Below are 14,777 nucleotides of genomic sequence, written 5' to 3' on the forward strand. Positions count from 1 at the left end.
TTTTGTGGGGCACTTGCATGGTCACCAAACTTCAGTACCTACTCTGGATGTTCAAAGTACTTTTTAACCTATTTAGCACTCACACTTTCCCATGATCTTTTTATGTTTTGACATGTTCTGCAGACAATATCATCTTTATGCCTGTCTGTGAAAGATATTGCACACTCAAGCAATGGGAAGTTGTTGGAAAACTTCTTTGTAGTACAGACCTATGTGTTTAAATAAGTCTTTGCCAGAATTCTTGCATAAAAAATTGTCATTTGGAAACCCTTAATCTGCCATAACTTTTATATTATCCCCAAATCACTGCTCCTCTGTTTCAAAGAAGACTTGGATGTCCTACTTTTCCCCATATTTTTCTTTAATTTATCACTTAACTTTTCAAGGGGAATCTTGTATTCTTTACTGGTTTTTCTAAGAGACATTTACTTTCTTTTTGTCTTATCTAGGGGTAATTTTAACATCTCTGTCCATGTAGCTCCTATCGTGATGAGAATCAGACCATCATTTGCAGTATCTGGTCATTTTGACGGATGTGACTTCTTTTGCTGAATATAAATAATCACTGATATGAATTATATATAGGGTGACCTGAAATTTAAAACAACACTTCGTATTAGACAACTCTAATACATATGTATTGAAAATGAAAAGCTGTTTAGTCAACTGAACCTCATGGAGAACATTAGATAAATTAGACAAAAGTTGTCTCTCACTGGTACAGCAGTAGGTATTTGGATTTACAAAGATAAAATCAGGGGTTTGATTCCCCTTGGTAGATTCAGCAGATAGCCCAATGTGGCTTTGCTATAAGAAAATACACAGACAAAAGTTTGGAGTTACACTGAATGGGGGGTGTTACTTTGAACTTGCTAAACAATAAAGTCATCTAACAGGTAGGTTCAGCTTTTACTCAGAGGCTGTGTGTGCAGAGTATACTTTACACTTAAGCTAGATTTGGTGACACACCCTAGGAGATTTACACTTAGTCCCGAGTGAGTGATTCTAATTCACACTTAGACCTTATTACTACTATAACTTTGGAAGGCTTGTTAATTGTCATGATCATTGCAATCATTGTTCATCATGCATGGTTACTTAGCTGCCTCCTCCTGTCTTGTAAATCAAATTTCTTTCTCTCAGTCAGGTATAATATGTTGGATAGAAACCTTTACTTGATTTACTTTGAGCAAATTCCTTTTCTTTTATGGTGGCTATTTGGCTGTGGGGGACTTATCCCAAGATTTAAACCCTTTCTCACATCCACTCAGTGTTTGGTACTTTGGGGCATTTCCTTTTAGTCATTTGATTTTGCAATTCTTATACTTTTTCTGCATGAAAAATTGTTTTGCTTTTAGAGCCTTGCTTTGTTGGAACTGCTCATTCCTTTGGGAAATGCACTGCTGCATCTCCTACAGTGGACCTCATTGGCCTAGGATTTTTTTTACAGGGATCCTTTGTACTCTTCTGTGCACCTCTTCCTAAGCAATTATGCTGGTGACAGGACCATTCCTGCACTACTTCCTGTTATCCCTTTGATGCCTCTCAATTTATGTTTATCCCATCTTTAATTGAGGCATATTTTTAGTTGTGAGAAAGACTTCTGACATTTTGTTGAATATGCATCTCTTAGATACAGTTGCCACCATTCTTAGATATAAGCTTTCTCTTTTATGGTTTGCCATTCTTCGACCTTAAGCCCTAGCTGTCAGTATTCTTTGCTGGGCCTGTTCTCTTACTTCATTCTATGTGTCTATTTCCCTAGTTGTCTCCTCCATTTGGATCTTGGCCAAACACATTCCTATTTTCTTGGCACCTATTGTTGGTGACTTTAAGTAGCTCATCCTTGATCCACATGACATTTGGACCCCTCCATTCCTCTCCTCAACTTCTCCTTTCTCTCTTTTACTTCACCCTTGTGCAACCCTTCTTCAGTGATGAATGTCTTTCCTCCATTCTCGCATAGGGACTTTGTTTGATTGATTACTTATCAGGCCAAGCTTTCTACTTTTGTGTCATTGTTCCACTGGTTTTATCTGTCTATGTTTGTGGTAAGATTTTTGCCATTTGTCTTTCTGCTACCCCTTTACTCTTATCATTCATACTGTGTAACACCTTTCTGCCTCTTTACTTCTCTGTTTGTTCATGACTCATCTGGTTCCTCCTTTACTGATTTTTGGATAGCTCTATCATGGTCTCTCTCCTTTCTCAATACCCAATGTTGTTTTTTTTTTCCTGTCCTTTTTACTCTGTTGTGTTATTAGCTCCTTTCCATCCTCCTCACCATATTTTCTTGCCAACTCAGTCCTTAGTGGAGTTTTGCAAAATCTCAAGAATGCTTTGTTCAAGCTGTGGACATCATGCCTTTTGTATTGTCTTTTTCTCCATGCTTGTTTCTTATTCTTATTTCAACTGCAATTACAGTCATTTGTTTGTTTATACTATAGGTGCTTGTCATACTCGCTTCCTCTGCACATATATCCTCCTCTTCAAGGATCAACTTTTCCTTCTTCAGACTTCATAAGATTGAGTAATTAACAGCACTTTTCTCTTGTCTCCCTTCCTTCTGTTTCTCACCTTTTGAACCATTTATACTTAGATCAGTTCCTGTATTCAGTTGGTCTGTTTGCACCTTAAGGTCCCTCTTTTCTTCTACTCTTATTGGATGGGTCTGTTAATTCCTCCTGTTGACATGTTCCTTTCATGGTGTTGATGCTTGCAAAGTTGTCATCATTATCATATTTTCCACTTCTTCTTCACTGGCCCTAGGATGGGGTCTTCCAGAAAAGTATGTGGACATTCTCCACACATTTATCTCCTTTTCTTCACCTTCTGGCTGTTTTTTCCCAGTTTTGGTGAAGTGTGCTGACTATTTCTCCTTCAGTGCCCCATTTTTATTTTATAGCATTCCACCAAGTAGTTGGACTTGTCTGCTAGATTATATTTACTTAAAATTTGCATCAAGCAATGATAATGGAAAACATTCATACCATCTACCCTAGCTTTGCCTGTGCCTAGTGTAGTTTGGGGTGTTCTGCAAAAACCACGAGTACATACATGCACACACAGATATATATGTACACACATACATGTCTTACTGTTTTATCTGACCATATGTATTCCATAAAATATCATGGAAAACATTAGCAGCAGGGACTTCTTTTGCCGACTTCTCTGGCTCTGCTTGTTGGCTTTTAAAAATATGGTTTTATGATTACATATTGCATTGTCTCCAGTAAAATACCAATTTAGACTAAAGTACTGATGAGAATCCAGACACATTCTCCTGATCTCCCCTTCACAATGAGTGGAGCATGGAAGACCCTTGTCACTCACCAGATCCCAACCGTGGGGGTGCTGAACCATGGAGAACTCATACCCATTGGACACAACCACTAGGGCTAGATAAAGGTATACTAATATGTTGAGAAGTGGGGCAGTAATTATGCTATCAGTGTATTGCAATTCACCTCTCACATAACACATATCCTTCACTCATACCTCTTGTACCATTCTCTTCCAGACTGAGTCTATCTACTAGAGTTGAGGTGTATACATATTACATATAGACCAATGCTACATAACTGTGGTACCCTCCTTGTGTAGCTAGGGTTCATCCTACATAGTCTGACACTTAAGGCGAGGCAAACACACATTACACAGGGCTAAAAGGCATAACTAATGTACCTTCCTCTATCAGCAGGAGTCTATCCTACAGAGCCTGATGGTAGAATTGAAGTAAGCAAACAAGGTATGGTCTAAACTTGCTCCAACCACATTACACATGTTGATTATCAGGCTGCTTGTGTAGGAGTCCTAAGATGGTCATGTTTATATTCCACCTGTCTCTGTTAGACGTATGGCTTCACAACCTCTTTTCTCTTCCTATATGAAACACAGACATCCACAGGTGTGCCCCTATGAAACCTTTGTCATTTGGTGTCAAACCCAATGAGCTTCCTTCAGGAATTTTCTGAAGAATGTTCATGTTGGTTAATTTTGCAATGATCCCATCACCTACTTAACATATGATTCTAGCTATATTTGTATAAAGGGGTGAAGTATCTTGTTATAAGTTAACATTTTCTTTACCTGAAGATTTATTTTCATTTGATACTCATTTTCACTCACATTTCTACCCATCCTCCCCACTTCTAGGGCATTTCTGTTTTTCTTGCCAATGAATGAAGTTTACATGAGTGCAAATATATGAGTTATTGCACATTGGTGTGTATCACCCTACTACTGATGGAGGGTTTTGTTGAATGATTACATCACCATGCAGTAGTGCAATTCACATTAAATCACATGAAATTAGGTGGGAGTTGTCTCAAGGCTAATAGCATGCAAATCTTTTTGACATATGCACAAGGAAAATAACTGTATCTGTGGTATTTATTGGAAAAATATTTTCAGGTGAGGAAAATGTTTATTTTACCAACTGTAACTAGTTATCAATCCTTGAAGCATACTGGTAAAAACTTTTTAATATTTAACTGCCTCTCTACTAAATAAGGTAACTGAAAGTGTATATTCTGATAATGAAATACTTGTCATAATCAAAACATGATAAAATTTTAACACTATATTAGTGAAAGTTTGGGTTGTAATTATATTACACACCTCCCTTGCCTATACATATGTTAGTTTGTGGTGTAAAGTGGTAGAACTATTTTATACTAATTATATGTTAAACTTAAATACACATACATAATTATGTATTTAAAATCTATGACTCCTCCATCTGGTCTATTTTAGTTTACCAAGACTGAATATTATAATTTAACCACTGCACTGTCTTCTTTATGATAAACATTTTAGAATCCATTACTCACATCATCGGTGGACACCATTTTTACAAAAGGCTTACTCATATAGTAACTGAAAATTTAAGTGATTGAAAGTACTTAGCTAATATAGTTATTCATTATGCCTAATACGAGGTAGCCTAATGCTGCTTAATTACATAAACTGTATTTAACCAACCAAACACATAACACAAAAAATATAAAAAATGGCCCTGTTAATTTTTTCTTCATTACTGTAGCTAAGACTGTTTGTTAGTTTTCTTCTGAAATGTGTTATGTATTAGGAAAATTGAAAAGAGTTAAAGCAAAGAAAACAACATTGTAATCTTTAATTGTGAATTATAATTTTAGTTACTTAGAGGTCAAGAGGAACTGGTTAGCACCTTGTATATTTATGCAATTTCTAAAAATCTTGGACTACAAAAAACATCTTATCTTGCTTATCAAGTTATTCTTGAGAGATTTGGAGACATTATTACCATACCTGAATTTATGGAGCTAGAGGCTGATCAGCTATGTGAGATTTTGTCAGGAGATGTAATTGGAACCAACAGGTATTATGTAGTGTCAAATTAAGCATAAATATGAACATCAAAACATATATGTATACAGCTTTAGTTAACCTTTGAAAGAGTTGGGTACATTTATTGGTAGAGGTTTTCTTATGTAAATATCTAACTTTATCATATGAACTTAAACATTCATATATGTTGTAACACCATGAATTGTATATTGATAAACTTTTCAAGCTGAATTGTATGAAAAAAATGCAGTATAACACATTTTAATAAAAGCATAAGATAAAAATTGAAAGGTTTATTTATAAACATGGTTAAGACAAAAGAGGTCAAAATTTAAAATTAAGTGTATTAAAAGTGTCTCATGATAATTTTGATATAACTTTAAAATCATGAAACACCTGACAGAATTTGCCATTTTGTGGTGGAAACTTACAATACATAAAATCTGTTAGTCCAGTTTCTCATGTTACAATTTGTGTAAGATTAAGACCCAGTCTCTTGCTTAAAAAAACAGACAGATCTTCCTCCATATTGTTTTGGTGTTGATGAAAATTTTTTCCCAAAGCAAGACCACTTTTGCTTTGGAAAATTCTATTTTAACCTTGATTTGTACTCTAATATGTTTTCAACATATTTGTGTTATCCAGAACACACTGTGCAATTTGCAGAACAAACACTGAATATTCTACAGCTATTTTTTATGACTAATTAAATGAGATCTGACCAGTTGTATCTAAATCTTTCAATCACTGATCCATCTAAGACAGTGAAGGTAGTTTTAATTAGAATAAGAAACTATATTATTGTTACTGTTCCTTCTTCTTTTGATTAGGTTCTAACTACTTTGGGTTACCTCCCTTTCTAATCACCTTAATTTCAACAGGAACACCATCGTGACTGCATCCACAAGATGTAAATTTAATATTTATTGCAAACATCACATCTTCAAACTTTGAGCTTCCAACTAAGACTTGGGTAAACATAATTGTGAGGTATTGCTGCTTAGTATATATCTAGTATTTTCAGATCCAACTGATTTCCCTTAGAGTGACAAGATAAGTCTGCAGAATGACTGGAGTGTTTGAACAAGATATCTGTTATGAAGTAATTTTGAGTACTCTGAGTTTGTGAGAAGAAATAAGCAAACTGGATACAAAAGTACAAAGGACGACCTTTTTTGTATAATGAACAAAGAGCCATAAACTTTAGAATGAGACTGAACTTATTTCACTGTTTTATTTTTGCAAATTAAAAAGTCAGTAAGACATTTTGAGTCTAACAGGATAACTAGCAGCTCTCTCCTGAAAACATTGTAGCGTTTTGACTATTTGTATTTTTGGAAACAACACTTTATCTCCTGTCATATAATAGTTTTTCTGATTCAGTGTTGCTCTCTGTATCCACAGTTTTCTTTGCCACTTGTCTTGAAACTTCCACTTAATTGTTGTTTTGATTTGTTCTTCTTTTTAATACATTATGAACTTCCAAGTTCATATTACTAGTACTTTGTCTAGCATAGATGAACAAGTTCTTATTCAAGCTGGACAAGTATCAACTAGGGCATCAGGTTTATCTTTGTCTGTAAAGAGTTATAGTGTGTCTTAACTGTTTTTATTTTCTGAAATGATACTTTACTTCCTTTCTCATAATAACTTTTCTTGATTCAGTGCTGCCATCTTTCTTTGCAACTAGCATTGAAACTTCCAACTAATTCTTATTTTGGTTGATTATTATGCATTCCACATTATGAACTCTCATGTTCATCTACTGACTACTTTGTCTAGTAGTGATGAACAAGCTCTTATTCATGATGATGAGAAACATACTTGAAGTAAAAATGAATTCTAAAGATGGCTGGCATGAGTTTTAAAACTTTAATTAAAATAAAGTACAAAACACTGTTTTGACCTTCTTAGTTTATCTTCAGGTTAACTCTTGTTTATTATCTGGTTTCATCACTTAGATTGTCCAAGTTAAAACAATTATTAATATGATATTCATATGTTGTTTGATGTTCTTCTTTACTTTTACTCTTAGGTTCTCATAATCATTGATGTACCCCTCCCCATTGCCATTGTTGTCATTGAACTGCTTCAAGAAAAATAAAATTAGCTTCCTGGTTCCTCAATGCTTTTGAATGATAAGTGAAGTTGGTTCATGTAAACTGCATAATAATAATAAATAACTGATGTTAAAATGAACTGCATTGCTTTAGTAATATCTACCCTAATTCTGATTTGTGAATAATTGCAGTTGTTTATGCATTTTGATTATATAAATAGCATCTCACTGCTGTGTCTGTCATATCTCAGTTGGCCTGAAAAGCCATGGAATATGCAGCAAGAAGTGTTTGTTTTGCTGTTATGAGCATGGAATTATGCTTTTCTGTTTTTATTTTGTTATCTGGAGCAAGGATAGTTACAGCATACATGTTATATTATATACTGTTCTCTACAGTCATTTGACTCCTTGGCCATGATTTCACTATATAATGCAATAACTACTAGGAATACCTCTACACAATATAAAGACTCTAAGAACAAACTAGTTACAATCAGCTTCAATACAAAAACCTCTGTGTTTAAGTACTGAAGTATGATCTTTGAGCTCTTACCATTAAAAAACACCTTTCACAAAAATATATTTCATTAAAGTAAAATATTTAAATATACAATATACAGTGTAACCTCACAATTTATAAATGCCAACATACACTTTCATTTTATAAAGCATTCTTTTAATTTTATCATAATTCACTTTCTAATATGTCTAATTGTGTAATATTTGCTGTAAATTTAGTTGTTATTATCAGTACTATCACTCAAGCAAATAAAGTTGTCAAAATGTTCAATATTATAAACATGAAATACCACTAAAGGAAACCAATGGTGAATCACAAACTAGTTCAGCTATTCTTGCTTAAGGAAGTTTAGTGTCTACCTGGTTCCTTCAGGTAGACTGCACCATTCAGTTTAGAAAGGTAAACCATGGCCACCAAGTCTTTTCCCTTTTCCTTGTTTGCTGTTTTTTAAACAGATATTAATAAGCAGTTCACATGGATTGTGAGCTCTCTTAATTATTAGGCACTCACCAACACCAGTCCACCACTCTTACAAGTCTATCAGAGTTATTTAAACTTCATTTTGATTTACGTGAGTAAATTACTAATATTTCACATCCTTTCATATCACAATGCTTCTTTAAACTGGCAGCATTTACAGAAATTAATGTTCACTTATGTTTATAAAGTAACATTTACTCTGAAACATTTGCCACACAGAGTAATGAATTAACATTTGTGATGAAGCAGTGATTTTTATAAAAATATGTTGCTACAAATGTGTGTATGTCATTTGCAGAAGAGACAAGTGAAGAAACAATATGGTGAAGCAGTGATCATTTTATTGTTTCACTGTGTTTCCTCTTCTCTCATCTCTTCTGCATGTGACATACATACACATTTGTAACAATTTACATGATTAATGTGAAGCAGTAAATATCACAAGAAGGTTACACACCATAAGAGTGATAAATCATTCAACCTTGAAAGCTAGTAGTGGTGTTACCTCACATTATCACAAATGTCTTTGAAATATTTTTCCAAATTATTTTTTAAATTGTGCTAAATGGTCTAACATTCTAAGATACAGTTTCTGCTTCTAATTAATTTCAATTATTCTTCACATTTTGAGAGTTTTAAATAAAAAAATGCTCTTTATCTCTTATATTACTTGCTTAACAAGATGTGATTTATACTCTGTATGTCTAGTAATAGGATTAAATTTAATATATATATATATATAACCACTTCCAGGAAGGAATGTGATAGAAACAAAAAGATAGTCAAATTTCAATATTTGGTGTAATAACCCATAAAAACACACTATATTAACACATAAAATCAGACAATAACATTTTATAACTTATTTGTATAAACATGTAATAGCCAGTTTTTGTAAGTCCTGTTTCAGTAAAAACCATTTTCATTTAGTGTCAAAAGTAAAACATAAAACAGTAAAATTTTTCATTTGTTGTCAATATTGTTAAACACTGGGAAACTGAAAATATTTCCTTTTTTTCCTTTTACAAGTGAAATTGTGTTATATTTAGCTGCACTGAAATGGCTAGATTATGACTTTTTGAGAAGAGTGGAGCATATTCATCATGTGATGAGCTGTATACGATTTTCCTCAATGTGTTTGGAAGAAATACTTGCTTGTTATGATCCTCCAATTTTGTCTTGTGTCACACGGTATCCTACGATAAGAGATATGCTATTGAGGGCAACATGGTAAGAGAGTATCAGAATTGATCACCAAAGTTTCTAAGACAATTATGTAGTGACAGAAGATGATAATATAATAATTTTCTATTCATATTATAATACCATGCTGACTTTTAGCTCTAGAATGATTTGATTTAACAGACATTTGTTTTTTTTATTATGATTTAAACATGTAAACGTTTATTTCATGCATACAGAAAGGTTTTATGGAACAGATTGCCATAATTTTGATTCTTATTTGAGACTTATGTGTTTGAAATTTGTAATTTTTTAATTTTCTTTTTTTCTGTCGGTTGTCATCAGAATGCATTGATTCACACAAACCTTATTTTATGATGTTGTTGAATTTGTTTTTCAATATTGAGATATTACATTACTTGAATATCAGAAAATAAAGAAAAAATGCTATTTTGATTATATGTACTGCATGTATGACTAATGAAGTAATTTAATATTCAATATAAAACATTATTAATGTGAGGTATATTATTAATATTGCAAAATACAACATTTTGTTGCCCTGATATACATTATTAATCTGTACTGAGGTAGAAAATGAAATCCTAGTGCAGGACTTTTTAAATGATACACACCTTTTCGTAGCTAGTGGTATCACTGTGCTATGCAGGACCACTGCCACTCATGGATTATCATGAGTAAAACATTGGATTAAATAACTCAGGGTCAGTCTGCTTTTAAAAATTTAGGAAACTTGGTTCACCTATTGTACTATTTCCAGAGCACTGTTCTTCAGAGCTCTCTGGTGCTTATTACCAGTAGAGAAAGGGAGTCATTACCACACCCAGTTTCCAGTCACTGGGGCAGTGGACAAATGCTTTTTCTTCAGAGTGCTAGGGTGAACTCCTCCACTCTTGGAGAATGGGCAAAATTGTTTATTGGCTATTCCACAGCCAAGGGAATGGGCTTAGAGAAATCAGCAGGATTTAATAAATCTGGATGTGTTGTTTTTTTTCTCTCAGATGTTGGTAGGAGAGGCACCAGTCAAAGCAGGAGGCTAGTCATAATACTAATTCATATTTGACACTTGACTATCTTGTTGAATTGAGCGTAGCCCTTCATTTTGATCAATATTGAGTTAATACATTATTTATGGAAGAGGGTCTATGTTTCGATTTTTTTTTAAATTAAGAATGTATTTCCAGTAATTGTCCCTTCCTGTTCTTCCTTCCCACTGAGAGCCAGTATTTGATACTGGAATTCAGTCAGCCTCATAAATAGAGATAACATTATCTGAATGGGATTCTCATATATACAGTATTAAGATAGAGAGTACATTGACATTGGTAGAAAGTGTTGCAAGACAAATATCACCAAGGACATTTAAGTCAGGTATAAAAGACTGAAGCAAGTGAGAACCAATCAGACCAATGCTTAATGAGCAAAGGAAGGAAGTCTGGCAGTTGAGTGATAGCTGTAGTGTGAAGGAAGGTAAGTGTTATTGGAAATACATTTGTGATTTAGAAAAATGTTAACTTGTTTTCCCCTTTTAAAAAACTATGTATTTATAAAATGTCTATCTTTTTAACTGTAAACAAATGTGCAATGTTATTTCCACTTTGTGGTTTTACTGAGTTAAGAATTTGCTGTTTTGTTATTTTCAGTTTCATAGCAGCAAAATCAACTAAACAAGATATGTACTTTAAAGAGTATGCTTCTTGCCCTCGTCAATTTCTGGTAAAATACAAACGGATGCTAGGATGGGTAAGTTGTATTTATGTTGTGATAGTAAAGCATGTTGATAAAGAAATGATCATTACATCTTCATTTTCTCTTAACTACATTTATGTTGAAGTGTAGATTTCATTGAAATCTCTGAATTTAGTCTCAGTAGGTGTGGATAAAAATTGGTTAGAATGACTTTCTTATCTAAAAACATTCAAAGTAAAATGATTAATGTTCTTGAAAAGTTTTATACTGTTAAATGAAGTGGTAATGCTAATTTTCCAGTCAATACCCAATATAAGTTAAAATGTCTGGCATGGAACTGCAATTGTATATAAATTTCTGCTCATGAAAGAACAGTTAATGAAACCATATTATTACATCCTTGTGCAAATTAATTGAAACAAGACGAAAAATTACGATTTTTTCAATTTTTTTGCATTTTATTTCTGAGAATCAAAAAATTGCTCACAAATTAATGCATGATATAACTGCCTTTATTTTTCAGAAGATCATTAATCTGCTTTGGCATCGAGTCCACGAGTTGACTGCAATCTTTACTAATTTTTGGATCGCGGTACCACACCTCAATTATGGCGTCAATTAGCTTATCTTTCGTAGTACAGTCTTTTCCCCAAGTCTTTCTTTACAAATTGCCCAAAGATTTTCAATAGGATTTAAGTTTCCAGGTCAGTCCAGCACCTTTATTCACATTGTAGTCATAAACTTCTTCACAAGTTTTGATGTGTGGCATGAAGCCAGATCTTTCTGAAAAGTGCCAAATCCATCTGGAAATCTCTTTTTTTTCGATTTTGGAATGACTTCTCTGCAAAACTTCAATGTACTGTGGTCTTCACATCATACCTTCTACGATATTTAAGCCTCCGACGCCATAGTAGCTGAAAAAGCCCCAAAACATCTTCTTCAAGGGATGTTTTAGGAACTGATTGATGTGAGATTCTCAAAGTTTCTCACCTGGAAATCTGTGAGCATGCAGACTTCTTTGACCCTGTACGAAGAAATGAGTCTCGTCACTGAATAACACCTTCCTCCATTGTTCTTGTGACTAGTTCTTGTATTTCAGACCCCATTGATACTGTTTTTTCTTCATTGAGTTCGTAAGAAGTTGTTTTTTGACTGATCTCCTTGCCCTTCTAACGCAATTTTGAATGATGTAATATTCCTCAAAATTTCGTCATATATCCCAAAAATAGATCGACTGTACTGCAAAACACAGCTAATGATGCCGTCTGTGTGAAAAAATGACTATTAAAGGAAATCAGCAGGTCTAGTGAGCCTACACCGGCTGCCATGCTGAGAATATGTATTTGTATTTTGAATTTTGCACAAAGCTACTCGAGGGCTATCTGTGCTAGTCATCTCTAATTTAGCAGGGTAAGACTAGAGGGAAGGCAGCTAGTCATCACCACCCACCGCCAACTCTTGGGCTACTCTTTTACCAACGAATAGTGGGATTGACCGTAACATTATAACGCCCCCACGGCTGAAAGGGCGAGCATGTTTGGCGCGACGGGGATGCGAACCCGCGACCCTCAGATTACGAGTCACACGCCTTAACACGCTTGGCCATGCCGGGCCTCTTAGAATATTGTAAAATGACCATTTGTTTCAATTAATTTGCTCAAGGGTGTAGGTTAACTCTTGTATTTTATTTTTATATTTAAAATATGTTTTGTAGTTGAAAAAACTCTCGTTGAGGACTTTATAAAACGAAAAACTTTTTTTTTGTATATTGAAAATAAGGCAATTTTTTGACCAAAAGAATGTATTAGGTATATCGTTCATTATTCATGACAGTTGTTATTAAAATATGTTAATTATTATCACCACAAAACATTTATTATTCCAACATCTGTTGTAAGTTTATTCTTTAAAAATTATGTTGAAAAGCTTAGGCAGAACAAACTTTATTGTTACCAATATATAACTTTGGACATGATTTTCAGATCTAATTGTGGGAGTAATATTAAAGAAATTTCTTGAAAGATATTTGTATCTAACTAGATTTTTATTAAATGTATTATAATAAAATCAGAATGCTAATGAGATAACACTTTTTACTTACAGAACTGTCAGTGGAATAATTCGTAATATTCTGAATTGCTAAGAATCAAATATTGTTTTAAACCTGTTCATAAATTATAATGATATTTCAGTCATTTGGCTGCTACTGCCATCTGTATGTAATTATACTACTTCTCTTAAGATGAATATTTCAACATTTTCTAAATCCACAAGGAAATGCCATTCTCTAATCCATAAATGGATTTGAAGTTGTATTAATATTTTTGGGCAATGGTATTTTTGTGTTAATAACAGTTTGTTATCAAATGTTAAAAAAATCAAATTATTTTAACAACCTTAGAAAATTTACAAACTAAAATTATAAATAACCAAAAACAAACTAAAGACAAATAGAAAAATAAAAAAACCGTTTGAACTTATTATCATTTCTGATTATTATGACACTGTATATATTAATTACTGTGACGTAACTTTTAGTTTTATACTGATTATTATGACACTGTATATATTAATTACTGTAACGTAACTTTTAGTTTTATACTGATTATTATGACACTGTATATATTAATTACTGTGACGTAACTTTTAGTTTTATACTGATTATTATGACACTGTATATATTAATTACTGTGACGTAACTTTTAGTTTTATACTGATGATTATGACACTGTATATATTAATTACTGTGACGTAACTTTTAGTTTTATACTGATTATTATGACACTGTATATATTAATTACTGTAATGTAACTTTTAGTTTTATACTGATTATTATGACACTGTATATATTAATTACTGTGACGTAACTTTTAGTTTTATACTGATTATTATGACACTGTATATATTAATTACTATGATGTAACTTTTAGTTTTATACTGATTATTATGCACTTAGCATTCTTCCTAGATTTTTAAAGCATCTACTTATGCAATTGAGTTGTAAGTTTAATATGATTTAACTTATGCAACAAGACTCTCTACATCTTCACTTTCTTTATTATCTCCAATTTTAGCATTGTGTTGATTGGTATGCAATACGGGAATATAATGATGCAACAATTAAAATTCAGGCATACTTCCGAGCCTATTACATAAGGAATAAGTTTTTAAGAGGCAAAGAAGCTGTAATTAAACTACAAGCACATGTTCGTGGGTATTTTGTCCGAAAAAACTACAGAACAAATAAACCTAAACTCACAGTAAGTTTGTATTTTTTATTTTTAAATTTATGATGAATTGACTAACAAATTAAGTGCACAAAATTATGGTATTTTTTTGTATCCACAGTGATTTAATTTAAAGTAAGATGAGAAAAATGCCTTTATACAATATTGTATTATTAGAAACTTGTATTTGGCCAGTAAGAAATGGTATGATTTAAATTATTTTCAGTTATGAACTAGCATCACACACACAGTAATACTAGAATATTTT

At 32.9% G+C, this 14,777-nt stretch overlaps 1 protein-coding gene across 8 annotated transcripts in view; it reads left to right on the plus strand.

The window, feature by feature from the left end:
* LOC143245129 (kelch-like protein 41b) overlaps positions 1-14,777 on the plus strand; it is a 60,043-nt gene that overhangs the window by 17,523 nt on the left and 27,743 nt on the right. For 7 of the 8 annotated variants that reach the window (XM_076491059.1, XM_076491061.1, XM_076491065.1 and 4 more), the window contains 4 exons: positions 5,160-5,362; positions 9,420-9,620; positions 11,237-11,336; positions 14,357-14,542. In XM_076491059.1, coding sequence (XP_076347174.1) covers positions 5,160-5,362; positions 9,420-9,620; positions 11,237-11,336; positions 14,357-14,542 — 690 coding nt within the window. The remainder of the gene's footprint in view (positions 1-5,159; positions 5,363-9,419; positions 9,621-11,236; positions 11,337-14,356; positions 14,543-14,777) is intronic. The other variant, XM_076491063.1, reaches the window with a different exon arrangement.

Source organism: Tachypleus tridentatus, chromosome 2 (assembly GCF_004210375.1).
Source record: "Tachypleus tridentatus isolate NWPU-2018 chromosome 2, ASM421037v1, whole genome shotgun sequence".
Taxonomy (NCBI): domain Eukaryota; kingdom Metazoa; phylum Arthropoda; class Merostomata; order Xiphosura; family Limulidae; genus Tachypleus; species Tachypleus tridentatus.